Below are 15,010 nucleotides of genomic sequence, written 5' to 3'. Positions count from 1 at the left end.
GTCTGGGTCATTGTCTGTCTCTCTGTCTGTTTGTGTGTCTGTCTGCCTCTCTGTCTGCCTCTCTGTCTGCCTCTCTGTCTGTCTCCCTGTCTGTCTCCCTGTCTGTCTCCCTGCCTGTCTCTCTGTCTGTCTCCCTTTCTGCCTCTCTGTCTGGCTCTCTTTCTGTCTCCCTGTCTGTCTCCCTGTCTGTCTCCCTGCCTGTCTCTCTGTCTGTCTCCCTTTCTGCCTCTCTGTCTGGCTCTCTTTCTGTCTTCCTATCCGTCTCTCTGCCTGCCTCTCTGTCCTTCTTCCTGTATGTCTGCCTTCCTTTCTGCCTCCCTGTCTATCTCTCCATCTGCATCTTTGTCTGTCTCTCTGTCTGTCTGTGTCTCTGTCTGTCTCTCTGTCTGCCTCTCTGTCTGTGTCTCTGTCTGCCTCTCTGTCTGCCTCTGTCTGCCTCTCTTTCTGCCTCTCTTTCTGCCTCTCTGTCTATCTCCCTGTCTGCCTCTCTGTCTATCTACCTGTCTGCCTCTCTGTCTATCTCCCTGTCTGTCTCCCTGTCTGTCTCCCTGTCTGTCTCCCTGTCTGTCTCTCTCTTTCTGTCTCTCTGTCTGTCTCTCTGTCTGTCTGCCAGTCTTTGTCTCAAATGGCACCCTGTTCTATATATAGTTCACTATTTCTCACCAGGATCCATATGGCTCTAGTCAAAAGTAATTCACGACACAGGAAATAGACTGCCATATAGCACTCAGCCTTTGTGAGGAAAAGTGCTTCTCAAACATGCAGGAGAGCCTGAGTCAATGTGCGTTAGTTTATAAAGAGCTTGGAAGGAAGTCTGGCCTCCGCAAGACAAAGAGGTTGTTGTCTCATCTTAGACAGAGTTAAGATTGTTGTTAGATCATAATGGACTTTTCAAGAGGGACAGGGAGGCCAGTTTACTGGAACACCAGAGATTTGGATTTGTGACTGTTGGTGTGTCAGGACTGTAATTAGACACAACAGATAGGGGAGAGAACATGTTGAAACCAAAGTTGGCCAAATAAGATAAAGATACATAGCTTTTTTGTTATTTGTTAGCACCAGTGCAATGTTATACAGTACCAGTCAAAGGTTTGGACACACCTACTCATTCAAGGGTTTTACTTTATTTGTACTATTTTCTACAATGACATCAAAACTATGAAGTAACACATATGGAATCAAGTAGTAACCAAAAAAGTGTTCAATAAATCAGAATTTGAGATTCTTCAAAGTAGCCATCCTTTGCCTTGATGACAGCTTTGCACACTCTTGGCATTCTCTCAACCAGCTTCATGAGGAATGCTTTTCCAACAGTTTTGAAGGAGCACTTGTTGGCTGCTTTTCCTTCACTCTGCAGTCCAACTCCTCAATTGGGTCCCAAACCATTTCAATTGGGTTGAGGTTGGGTGATTGTGGAGGCCAAGTCATCTGATGCAGCACCATCACTCCACTTCTTGGTCAAATAGCCCTTACACAGCCTGGAGGTGTGTTTTTGGTCATAGTACTGTTGAAAAACGCACCCCCACATCATCACACCACCTCCTCCATGCTTCACGGTGGGAACCACACACCTCTGCGGCTCACAAAGACACGACAATGTCTTTTGTTACTACATGATTCCATGTGTGTTATTTCATAGTTTTGATGTTTTCACTATTATTCTACAGTGTAGAAAACAGTAAACATAAAGAAAAACCCTTGCATGAGTGGGTGTGTCCAAACTTTTGACTGGTTCTGTATATGCATTCATTATGTCAGTTTAGCCACGTAAATATTTTACATTAGTATATCAGTACTGTAAAGTTGATTGGAATTGAGCAGAAAGGTTGAAAGATAGAGTTTGATATACCCAACAGCTCAATAGCGAGGGCAAACTATTAGCAATGATGTTGTGATAAATAAGAGAAACTCCCAAAGGTAAAAGGGGAGGGACCAATCAGAGGTCGGTAGATAAGTCAGGACGTACAGTTTAGTAGACTTAGCAGGTCAACACTGCGTGGGAGTGCAAACTTTTACAGCGATTACTATGTTTTGAGACATGGTGTAATTCCCAAAAGAAGAAGGTGAGAGAACTTCTGTGAACTATCAAATCACACAGAGGTCATGCTGAAAGACCAGAGTGAAAAGTACCACTTTAATCACAGAAGAGTACAGCACAGTAAAAACAAAGTCCAAGGAGGTCAACGTGATGAGTGCAAAATGGCTTTGGATAGTTCCTTTGTTTTGACAGGAACTAATGGCGAGGCAATTGATATAGTACTATATATAGGAAAATAATTGGTGAAGAAAAAAACTGAGGACATCTGACTTGCTTAGTGTCAGAAGATGCTAATGAAGATAAAATGAAGCAGGGAGCTCAGAAAACCGGATATCCGAAATAAAGCGAATTGGTGGACGTAGCCTGTTAATGAACATTAAAAAATAAGACAGTGAGTGGACATACAGTGAGGAGATACGAAGAGTGCTCTATCTGCAGCAGTAACATTTTATATATATATATAAATTGCTATTGTTAGGAAAGTAGGAGCTGTGGCTGGGAGGGAAGAGAAAAAAAGTGATGCGATGCAGAACGAAAGAGTAGTGGAAGAAAACTCTTGACAGCTTTCCGGTGGCAGAGTATATCTGACTGAAGGTTGAGCAGGGAGGTTGGAGGGAAAGTGCAACAGAGGGCTGCTGTCAGGCCACACCACAGCCTTCGTTTAACAAGGGCCAGGGATGAGCTGCTACTTCTGCATGAACAGCAGGAAGGCAGGATGGAGGGATGGGAGAGGGAGGGAGAGGGTGTGGTAGAAAAAGTGAGAGGGAGCGAGGAGTTGAAAGGGAGAGGCAGAGAAAGGGACAGGGAATGGAGGGAGGCAGGGGAGGAAGAAGAGAAGGAAAGAGATGGAGGGATGGAGAGGACGGGAGGGGTAAAGCTCATGCATTTTCCAGTACTTCACTACCTGTCACAGCAGAGAGACTGGGCTTCCCGTGATGGTTGTGGCAGCTGGGAATGGAAATCCTCACTTATGATAGGGGCTAGGGTCGGATTCACTGAGATTTGGGAAATATTTGGCACTGCCACCTGCCACCTGACATGGCATATTGGATTCGGACTCTCCTGCTGTCACACTTTGACACCTTGATCCACCTTTGATGAATTAGTGAAATCTCTGTACTTGTATCTGTGTCTGTACTGTACTGTGTCTGCATGTTTTTTGTTGTTGTTTTTTTTCACCTTTATTTAACCAGGTCGGCCAGTTGAGAACAAGTTCTCATTTACAACTGCAACCTGGCCAAGACAAAGCAAAGTAGTGCGAAACAAACAACAACATGGAGTTACACATAAACAAACGTACAGTCAATAACACAATAGAAAATAAAATCTATATACAGTGTGTGCAAATGAGGTAAGATAAGGGAGGTAAGGCAATAAATAGGCCGTAGTGGCGAAGTAATTGCAATTTAGCAAATAAACACTGGAGTGATAGATGTGCAGAAGATGAATGTGCAAGTAGAGATACTGGGGTGCAAAGGAGCGAAAAATAATAATAAATAACAATATGGGGATGAGGTAGTTGGATGCGCTATTTACAGATGGGTTATGTACAGGTGCAGTGAGCTGCTCTGACAGCTGATGCTTAAAGTTACATTGTTAGGTTAGAGATAGAACATTGTTCTATTGTTAGGTTAGAGCTAGAACATTGTTCCATTGTAGGTTATATATAGAACATTGTTCCATTGTAGGTTATATATAGAACATTGTTCTATTGTTAGGTTAGAGATTGAACATTGTTCTATTGTTAGGTTAGAGATAGAACATTGTTCCATTGTTAGGTTAGAGCTTGAACATTGTTCCATTGTTAGGTTAGAGCTAGAACATTGTTCCATTGTTAGGTTAGAGATAGAACATTGTTCCATTGTTAGGTTAGAGCTAGAACATTGTTCCATTGTAGGTTATTTATAGAACATTGTTCTATTGTTAGGTTAGAGATAGAACATTGTTCCATTGTTAGGTTAGAGCTAGAACATTGTTCCATTGTAGGTTATATATAGAACATTGTTCTATTGTTAGGTTAGAGATAGAACATTGTTCTATTGTTAGGTTAGAGCTAGAACATTGTTCCATTGTAGGTTATATATAGAACATTGTTCTATTGTTAGGTTATATATAGAACATTGTTCTATTGTTAGGTTAGAGATAGAACATTGTTCTATTGTTAGGTTAGAGATAGAACATTGTTCTATTGTTAGGTTAGAGATAGAACATTGTTCTATTGTTAGGTTAGAGCTAGAACATTGTTCTATTGTTAGGTTAGAGCTAGAACATTGTTCCATTGTAGGTTATATATAGAACATTGTTCTATTGTTAGGTTAGAGATAGAACATTGTTCTATTGTTAGGTTAGAGCTAGAACATTGTTCTATTGTTAGGTTAGAGATAGAACATTGTTCTATTGTTATGTTAGAGCTAGAACATTGTTCTATTCTTACGTTAGAGCTAGAACATTGTTCTATTGTTAGGTTGTATATAGAAAAAGGTTATATTGTTAGGTTAGAGCTAGAACATTAATCTATTGTTAGGTTATCTATAGAACATTGTTCTGTTGTTAGGTTAGAGCTAGAACATTGTTCTATTGTTAGGTTAGAGCTAGAACATTGTTCTATTCTTACGTTAGAGCTAGAACATTGTTCTATTGTTAGGTTATATATAGAAAAAGGTTATATTGTTAGGTTAGAGCTAGAACATTAATCTATTGTTAGGTTATCTATAGAACATTGTTCTGTTGTTAGGTTAGAGCTAGAACATTGTTCTATTGTTAGGTTAGAGCTAGAACATTGTTCCATTGTTAGGTTAGAGCTAGAACATTGTTTCATTGTAGGTTATATATAGAACATTGTTCTATTGTTAGGTTAGATATAGAACATTGTTCTATTGTTAGGTTAGAGATAGAACATTGTTCTATTGTTAGGTTAGAGCTAGAACATTGTTCCATTGTAGGTTATATATAGAACATTGTTCTATTGTTAGGTTAGAGATAGAACATTGTTCTATTGTTAGGTTAGAGCTAGAACATTGTTATATTGTTAGGTTAGAGCTAGAACATCGTTCTATTGTTAGGTTAGAGATAGAACATTGTTCCATTGTTAGGTTAGAGCTAGAACATTGTTCCATTGTAGGTTATATATAGAACATTGTTCCATTGTTAGGGTAGAGCTTGAACATTGTTCCATTGTTAGGTTATATATAGAACATTGTTCTATTGTTAGGTTAGAGATAGAACATTGTTCTATTGTTAGGTTAGAGCTAGAACATTGTTCTATTGTTAGGTTAGAGATAGAGCATTGTTCTATTGTTAGGTTAGAGCTAGAACATTGTTCCATTGTAGGTTAGAGATAGAACATTGTTCTATTATTAGGTTAGAGATAGAACATTGTTCTATTGTTAGGTTAGAGATAGAACATTGTTCCATGTTAGTTTAGAGCTAGAGCATTGTTCCATTGTAGGTTATATATAGAACATTGTTCTATTGTTAGGTTATATATACAGTAGAAAAAGGTTATATTGTTAGGTTAGAGCTAGAACATTGCTCTATTGTTAGGTTATATATAGACCATTGTTCTGTTGTTAGGTTAGAGCTAGAACATTGTTCTATTGTTAGGTTAGAGCTAGAACATTGTTCCATTGTTAGGTTAGAGCTAGAACATTGTTCCATTGTAGGTTATATATAGAACATTGTTCTATGGTTAGGTTAGAGATAGAACATTGTTCTATTGTTAGGTTAGAGATAGAACATTGTTCTATTGTTAGGTTAGAGCTAGAACATTGTTCCATTGTAGGTTATATATAGAACATTGTTCTATTGTTAGGTTAGAGATAGAACATTGTTCTATTGTTATGTTAGAGCTAGAACATTGTTATATTGTTAGGTTAGAGCTAGAACATTGTTCTATTGTTAGGTTAGAGATAGAACATTGTTCCATTGTTAGGTTAGAGCTAGAACATTGTTCCATTGTAGGTTATATATAGAACATTGTTCCATTGTTAGGGTAGAGCTTGAACATTGTTCCATTGTTAGGTTATATATAGAACATTGTTCTACTGTTAGGTTAGAGATAGAACATTGTTCTATTGTTAGGTTAGAGCTAGAACATTGTTCTATTGTTAGGTTAGAGATAGAGCATTGTTCTATTGTTAGGTTAGAGCTAGAACATTGTTCCATTGTAGGTTAGAGATAGAACATTGTTATATTATTAGGTTAGAGATAGAACATTGTTCTATTGTTAGGTTAGAGATAGAACATTGTTCCATGTTAGGTTAGAGCTAGAGCATTGTTCCATTGTAGGTTATATATAGAACATTGTTCTATTGTTAGGTTATATATACAGTAGAAAAAGGTTATATTGTTAGGTTAGAGCTAGAACATTGCTCTATTGTTAGGTTATATATAGACCATTGTTCTGTTGTTAGGTTATATATAGACCATTGTTCTGGTGTTAGGTTAGAGCTAGAACATTGTTCTATTGTTAGGTTAGAGCTAGAACATTGTTCCATTGTTAGGTTAGAGCTAGAACATTGTTCCATTGTAGGTTATATATAGAACATTGTTCTATGGTTAGGTTAGAGATAGAACATTGTTCTATTGTTAGGTTAGAGATAGAACATTGTTCTATTGTTAGGTTAGAGCTAGAACATTGTTCCATTGTAGGTTATATATAGAACATTGTTCTATTGTTAGGTTAGAGATAGAACATTGTTCTATTGTTATGTTAGAGCTAGAACATTGTTATATTGTTAGGTTAGAGCTAGAACATTGTTCTATTGTTAGGTTAGAGATAGAACATTGTTCCATTGTTAGGTTAGAGCTAGAACATAGTTCCATTGTAGGTTATATATAGAACATTGTTCCATTGTTAGGGTAGAGCTTGAACATTGTTCCATTGTTAGGTTATATATAGAACATTGTTCTACTGTTAGGTTAGAGATAGAACATTGTTCTATTGTTAGGTTAGAGCTAGAACATTGTTCTATTGTTAGGTTAGAGATAGAGCATTGTTCTATTGTTAGGTTAGAGCTAGAACATTGTTCCATTGTAGGTTAGAGATAGAACATTGTTCTATTATTAGGTTAGAGATAGAACATTGTTCTATTGTTAGGTTAGAGATAGAACATTGTTCCATGTTAGGTTAGAGCTAAAGCATTGTTCCATTGTAGGTTATATATAGAACATTGTTCTATTGTTAGGTTATATATACAGTAGAAAAAGGTTATATTGTTAGGTTAGAGCTAGAACATTGCTCTATTGTTAGGTTATATATAGACCATTGTTCTGTTGTTAGGTTAGAGCTAGAACATTGTTCTATTGTTAGGTTAGAGCTAGAACATTGTTCCATTGTTAGGTTAGAGCTAGAACATTGTTCCATTGTAGGTTATATATAGAACATTGTTCTATGGTTAGGTTAGAGATAGAACATTGTTCTATTGTTAGGTTAGAGATAGAACATTGTTCTATTGTTAGGTTAGAGCTTGAACATTGTTCCATTGTTAGGTTAGAGCTAGAACATTGTTCCATTGTTAGGTTAGAGATAGAACATTGTTCCATTGTTAGGTTAGAGCTAGAACATTGTTCCATTGTAGGTTATTTATAGAACATTGTTCTATTGTTAGGTTAGAGATAGAACATTGTTCCATTGTTAGGTTAGAGCTAGAACATTGTTCCATTGTAGGTTATATATAGAACATTGTTCTATTGTTAGGTTAGAGATAGAACATTGTTCTACTGTTAGGTTAGAGCTAGAACATTGTTCCATTGTAGGTTATATATAGAACATTGTTCTATTGTTAGGTTATATATAGAACATTGTTCTATTGTTAGGTTAGAGATAGAACATTGTTCTATTGTTAGGTTAGAGATAGAACATTGTTCTATTGTTAGGTTAGAGATAGAACATTGTTCTATTGTTAGGTTAGAGCTAGAACATTGTTCTATTGTTAGGTTAGAGCTAGAGCATTGTTCCATTGTAGGTTATATATAGAACATTGTTCTATTGTTAGGTTAGAGATAGAACATTGTTCTATTGTTAGGTTAGAGCTAGAACATTGTTCTATTGTTAGGTTAGAGATAGAACATTGTTCTATTGTTATGTTAGAGCTAGAACATTGTTCTATTCTTACGTTAGAGCTAGAACATTGTTCTATTGTTAGGTTGTATATAGAAAAAGGTTATATTGTTAGGTTAGAGCTAGAACATTAATCTATTGTTAGGTTATCTATAGAACATTGTTCTGTTGTTAGGTTAGAGCTAGAACATTGTTCTATTGTTAGGTTAGAGCTAGAACATTGTTCTATTCTTACGTTAGAGCTAGAACATTGTTCTATTGTTAGGTTATATATAGAAAAAGGTTATATTGTTAGGTTAGAGCTAGAACATTAATCTATTGTTAGGTTAGAGATAGAACATTGTTCTGTTGTTAGGTTAGAGCTAGAACATTGTTCTATTGTTAGGTTAGAGCTAGAACATTGTTCCATTGTTAGGTTAGAGCTAGAACATTGTTTCATTGTAGGTTATATATAGAACATTGTTCTATTGTTAGGTTAGATATAGAACATTGTTCTATTGTTAGGTTAGAGATAGAACATTGTTCTATTGTTAGGTTAGAGCTAGAACATTGTTCCATTGTAGGTTATATATAGAACATTGTTCTATTGTTAGGTTAGAGATAGAACATTGTTCTATTGTTAGGTTAGAGCTAGAACATTGTTATATTGTTAGGTTAGAGCTAGAACATCGTTCTATTGTTAGGTTAGAGATAGAACATTGTTCCATTGTTAGGTTAGAGCTAGAACATTGTTCCATTGTAGGTTATATATAGAACATTGTTCCATTGTTAGGGTAGAGCTTGAACATTGTTCCATTGTTAGGTTATATATAGAACATTGTTCTATTGTTAGGTTAGAGATAGAACATTGTTCTATTGTTAGGTTAGAGCTAGAACATTGTTCTATTGTTAGGTTAGAGATAGAGCATTGTTCTATTGTTAGGTTAGAGCTAGAACATTGTTCCATTGTAGGTTAGAGATAGAACATTGTTCTATTATTAGGTTAGAGATAGAACATTGTTCTATTGTTAGGTTAGAGATAGAACATTGTTCCATGTTAGTTTAGAGCTAGAGCATTGTTCCATTGTAGGTTATATATAGAACATTGTTCTATTGTTAGGTTATATATGCAGTAGAAAAAGGTTATATTGTTAGGTTAGAGCTAGAACATTGCTCTATTGTTAGGTTATATATAGACCATTGTTCTGTTGTTAGGTTAGAGCTAGAACATTGTTCTATTGTTAGGTTAGAGCTAGAACATTGTTCCATTGTTAGGTTAGAGCTAGAACATTGTTCCATTGTAGGTTATATATAGAACATTGTTCTATGGTTAGGTTAGAGATAGAACATTGTTCTATTGTTAGGTTAGAGATAGAACATTGTTCTATTGTTAGGTTAGAGCTAGAACATTGTTCCATTGTAGGTTATATATAGAACATTGTTCTATTGTTAGGTTAGAGATAGAACATTGTTCTATTGTTATGTTAGAGCTAGAACATTGTTATATTGTTAGGTTAGAGCTAGAACATTGTTCTATTGTTAGGTTAGAGATAGAACATTGTTCCATTGTTAGGTTAGAGCTAGAACATTGTTCCATTGTAGGTTATATATAGAACATTGTTCCATTGTTAGGGTAGAGCTTGAACATTGTTCCATTGTTAGGTTATATATAGAACATTGTTCTACTGTTAGGTTAGAGATAGAACATTGTTCTATTGTTAGGTTAGAGCTAGAACATTGTTCTATTGTTAGGTTAGAGATAGAGCATTGTTCTATTGTTAGGTTAGAGCTAGAACATTGTTCCATTGTAGGTTAGAGATAGAACATTGTTCTATTATTAGGTTAGAGATAGAACATTGTTCTATTGTTAGGTTAGAGATAGAACATTGTTCCATGTTAGGTTAGAGCTAGAGCATTGTTCCATTGTAGGTTATATATAGAACATTGTTCTATTGTTAGGTTATATATACAGTAGAAAAAGGTTATATTGTTAGGTTAGAGCTAGAACATTGCTCTATTGTTAGGTTATATATAGACCATTGTTCTGTTGTTAGGTTAGAGCTAGAACATTGTTCTATTGTTAGGTTAGAGCTAGAACATTGTTCCATTGTTAGGTTAGAGCTAGAACATTGTTCCATTGTAGGTTATATATAGAACATTGTTCTATGGTTAGGTTAGAGATAGAACATTGTTCTATTGTTAGGTTAGAGATAGAACATTGTTCTATTGTTAGGTTAGAGCTAGAACATTGTTCCATTGTTAGGTTAGAGCTAGAACATTGTTCTATTGTTAGGTTAGAGATAGAACATTGTTCCATTGTTAGGTTAGAGCTAGAACATTGTTCCATTGTAGGTTATATATAGAACATTGTTCTATTGTTAGGTTATATATAGAACATTGCTCCATTGTAGGTTATATATAGAACATTGTTCTATTGTTAGGTTAGAGATAGAACATTGTTCTATTGTTAGGTTAGAGCTAAAACATTGTTCCATTGTTAGGTTAGAGCTAGAACATTGTTCTATTGTTAGGTTAGAGATAGAACATTGTTCTATTTTTAGGTTAGAGATTGAACAGTGCAAGGTGTTCTACATTGGACGGACAAAGAGATGCATTCAAGACCGCTTACCGGAAGACAAGTACGCCATACGTGTAGGCAATGAAGACTACCCCATGGCAAGGCTCTACAAGTCCTTACATCATGGAAACCCTGCCTCTCTACAAGCTATGGTATTGATCATATTTCGTTCTCTATTAGAAAAGGGGACCGTCTTAAACAGTTAAACCAAAGGGAAAGTTTTTGGTTTTACAAACTACAGACCACTAAATACCCTGGTTTAAATGAAGATATCGATTTCTCACCCTTCCTGTAGGGTTGTGATGGGTCCATTTGCTGTCATCTAGTGGACATTTTGCTCAATTGCCCTCAGCTATGGTTAGACTGTTGTTGTTCATGTTTTGCTGTGTTCTAGTGTACTATGGAATATATTGCTTTCTTATTCTTGACACTTCTACCAGTCATATTTAAGGTTAGAACTACCTTTCTAAGTGTTCTGATACTTCTAGCTTGGAGTTGTATTTTTATGATAACATAGCTACAGTATTTCACCTTTTAATGTGTATAGTGTCAATTGTGTAACCACTCCCTCTTCCAATTAGGGCTAATTGGAAAAGCTGTTCAAAAGAGGACATTGTATTCATTTTTTTTGTGCTCCCTGACGAAGGCCATGCAGCCGAAACGCGTCGGTTTTTAAAAACCTTTGTTTCTATTGAACATGCCATACTAATAAAGGCATTTTAATGAATTCTATTAAGAGTGCCTTGGTCCTCCTTTCTTTTTGATAACCAATTTACCCCTTTTACCAAAGAGCACCTTCTATCTACTAAAATGTACTATTGTGTACCTTAGTAGCGCTTCCCTTCCTATCTTCCTACTAGAGATAGAACACTGTTCTATTGTTAGGTTAGAGACATTCTTGGGGGGAGGGGGGGTGAATAGTAGTGCACGCTCAAATTGACAGTTTTTTGTTTGTATCACATTAAAAAATATTTCGCATCTTCAACGTGGTAGGCATGTTGTGTAAATCAAAAGATACAAACCCCCCAAAAATCTATTTTAATTCCAGGTTGTAAGGCAACAAAATAGGAAAAATGCCAAGTGGGGTGAATACTTTCACAAGCCACTGTATATTGCAACAGACAAGCACAGTAAAACACAAATAACATAATTTAAGTGATCTCCAATATTTAAACCTAGGTCAGCTCTCCACCCTGGCAACCAGCACCAAGCCCCACTACACGTATCTTTACACGACAAGATATATGTCAAAAGGTCAGAAATCTCTAGGATGCCATTAGTTACGTCCAACCTATTAGTGCTGGCTAATTCAGCATAAAATCGACCCACCCATATTTAATGAATCAGCTTCTCGGGACCCCTCTCCTCGATTGCCCGAGGCTTCATGCTTGCGTCGATAGCAGAGAGGAAATGGGTCCCCAGGGCCAAATAACCACCGACTGCTCTCTCTTTATAGACACACTGCATCACACTGCATCACTAGTAAAAAGAGAGCTATTTCCCTTCAGAGCTATTTCCCTGTTATACTGGATTTGAAGGTGGATGTTGCTTAAACTGTATATATGCCATTTGTAAATGTGAAGGAAAGCACTGCATTGGTGATTTGAGGGAAGGGATATGTACTGATGTAAAAATGTGAATATCTTAGGGCAGTGTCTGATTGCAGAAGATTACCATTGCTACCAGAGAGCAATATTGCTGATTTGCTTTACAGGAAATAACAATCAAAAACCAATCAAGAGATAGGCAGAGGTGTTAAAATGACAAAAATCACATTTAGAAACCTTCTAGGAGCAACGTTTACATGGAAATGAAGATGAAGATTAAGTATTTTTTTACGTAGTTTCCAAAACTGACCCTCTTTCTCTCTTTCTCCCCCTCCACCTTTTTCCCCCTCTCTCTCGCTCTTTCCCTCCCTCCCTCCAGGGGGGCGACTCCTGTTCCTGGTTGTGTGGCTAAACCTGGTGTCTCGAGGAGTGGATGGCTGCCCGGCCAAATGTGTGTGTTACAGCGAACCACGGCCCACCGTGGCCTGCCAGCAGCAAGGACTGTTCTCCATCCCTACCGAGATCCCTGTGCGGAGCCAGCGTATATTTCTCCAGAGCAACAAGCTAACCGTGGTCCGCTCCACCAGCTTCAGCTCCGTGCACAACCTTACCGTCCTCTGGATGTACTCCAACAATATCAGCCACATTGAGGCCGGGGCCTTCTACGGTCTGGAGCGGCTAGAGGAGCTGGACATTGGGGACAACAGTAACCTGAGGATCATCAGCCCAACAGCCTTCAGGGGTCTGTCCAAGCTTCACACCCTCCACCTGCACAGGTGCGGCCTGTCGGAGTTACCTGTCGGAGCGTTCCAGGGACTGTTCTCCCTGCAGTACCTCTACCTGCAGGACAATAACCTGCTGGCCCTGCACAACGACACCTTCCTGGACCTGGCCAACCTCACCTATCTGTTCCTGCACAACAACAAGATCAAGACCGTGTCAGACCACATGCTGCGCGGCCTCATCAACCTTGACCGCCTGCTGCTGCACCAGAACCGGGTCATCTACGTCCAGCCGAGGGCATTCAGCGACCTGGGGAAGCTGACCACGCTGTTCCTGTTCTACAACAACCTTACCGTGCTGACCGGGGAGACCATGGACCCGCTGGTGTCCCTGCAATACCTGCGTCTCAATGGGAACCAGTGGGTGTGTGACTGTCGGGCCAGTACCCTATGGGACTGGTTCAAACGCTTCAAGGGCTCCAGCTCTGAGCTCGAATGTAACGTCCCCCTGGAATTGTTCGGGAAGGACCTGAAACGGCTGAAGAGTAACGACCTGGAAGGGTGTGTGGAGACACCCCAGATCCAGACCCAGCTCTTCAGCTCCAAGCCGCGTTCCGGAAAATTCCCCTCCACTGAAAATCCTCTGGGAGATGGAATTCCCAGATGTTGTCTTCCAGACAACGATAAGTCCTCTATCATCTCCGGGAAAACGATCGCTGACCCCTCATCTTACAACAGCCGTCAAATCACCAACAACCCCCTCAAGGAGAAGGAGAACATATCCAAGACCAAATTCAGAGAGCATGAGCGAACGAAAAACGAGACCATCCGGAATAAGCAGAGTCTCAATGATGGGCCTCTGGGGACCCTGTCCAACAACCTTGACCAGTCATTGGTTCAAATTGAAGACCTGGAACCCTCTACAGCCCCAACCAGGAAGAAAAAGAAGTGCACTAAAAAGCCCAAATCTGATGCCCAGTGTCTCAAAGGCCATGGATCTACAATGCAGGTGGCACTGAGTTCTCTCTTCATGTCCATAGTCTGGATCTGGTTCTCGTTGGCCATGTCTTAGGACCTTAGGGCCTGGCTGGGATTAGATCACATGCTAAATATACATTGCTGGGACTCACAGATTGTTATTAATGCTCATGACAATAATACAGAATCCTTCTGCAGTGACCTCTGACCTCCAATAATAGCCTAGAGACTGATAACCAGGAGGTCAGGTTTGGACAGATTACCAGGGTAACAAGGACTATGTCCTTGAAGTTAAACTACAAAAGAAGTTAAAATACAATTTAACAAAATGGATGCCTTTACAGAACACATCATATCTAATGTATATAATAAATCGGTGCCCAAATTGTTTGTTCTGTATGTACTTTATTGTACCGTGTCTAAGCTACACCACTTTGGAGACTCTCCTTATTCCTATTTCCCTCTCAAAAAGCTTTTACTGCAACAACAGTGACTGCTGAGACAGACCACTGAAAAAATAGGAAAAAACATAAATTCCGAGGGCCGGCTGAACGCACACAAAGAACGTTTATTAAAAAATAGATTTTCATGCCCTCTCCCCCATTATTTATTTTTAAAAAAGTGATGCATTTGTTGGGTACTGTTATGTTTTTTATGTTTATACGTATTTCAGTAAAGACAAATGTTTATTGTTCCCCAGTTTGAGTTCTGTTTTCATCACAGTATGGATACAGGTAGCATTGGCTAATAGAAAGCTGGCTAAATGTTTTACAGAGATTGCAATGGAATCATAGATATGCATTTTATTTTACTTGTGTACAAGTATGAATATATTATGAATAAAAGGTCTCCTTTCATATAACTGGTTGGTTATTGATGTGTTCTTTTTAGGCATTAGAGGTATAGTCTTCAGAATAGCTCTTCAGTATAACCAGTAACACAATCACACAGAATTCAACAGCCTAACACAGAATCACTCATAACTGCTCAATCGTATTTTGCTGCTTCAGACTATTGTTCATGAACACGATGTAATGTAATACATGTCCAAAAAGTATAGTAGGCCTTTGGCAGTGTCTGAATTTCTTCGCACATAGACATATGAAA

At 38.0% G+C, this 15,010-nt stretch overlaps 1 protein-coding gene across 1 annotated transcript in view; it reads left to right on the top strand.

The window, feature by feature from the left end:
* Positions 1–14,765, top strand: part of rtn4r (reticulon 4 receptor) — a 71,591-nt gene extending 56,826 nt beyond the window's left edge. Inside the window, exon 2 of the mRNA XM_021622125.3 lies at positions 12,583–14,765. Within this exon, the coding sequence (XP_021477800.3) occupies positions 12,583–13,997 (1,415 nt within the window). The 3' untranslated portion in view covers positions 13,998–14,765. The remainder of the gene's footprint in view (positions 1–12,582) is intronic.
* Positions 14,766–15,010: the final 245 nt, after the last annotated feature.

Source organism: Oncorhynchus mykiss, chromosome 11 (assembly GCF_057628025.1).
Source record: "Oncorhynchus mykiss isolate SJ-2025 chromosome 11, ASM5762802v1, whole genome shotgun sequence".
Taxonomy (NCBI): Eukaryota; Metazoa; Chordata; class Actinopteri; order Salmoniformes; family Salmonidae; genus Oncorhynchus; species Oncorhynchus mykiss.
This window is presented reverse-complemented; position numbering and strand designations above follow the sequence as displayed.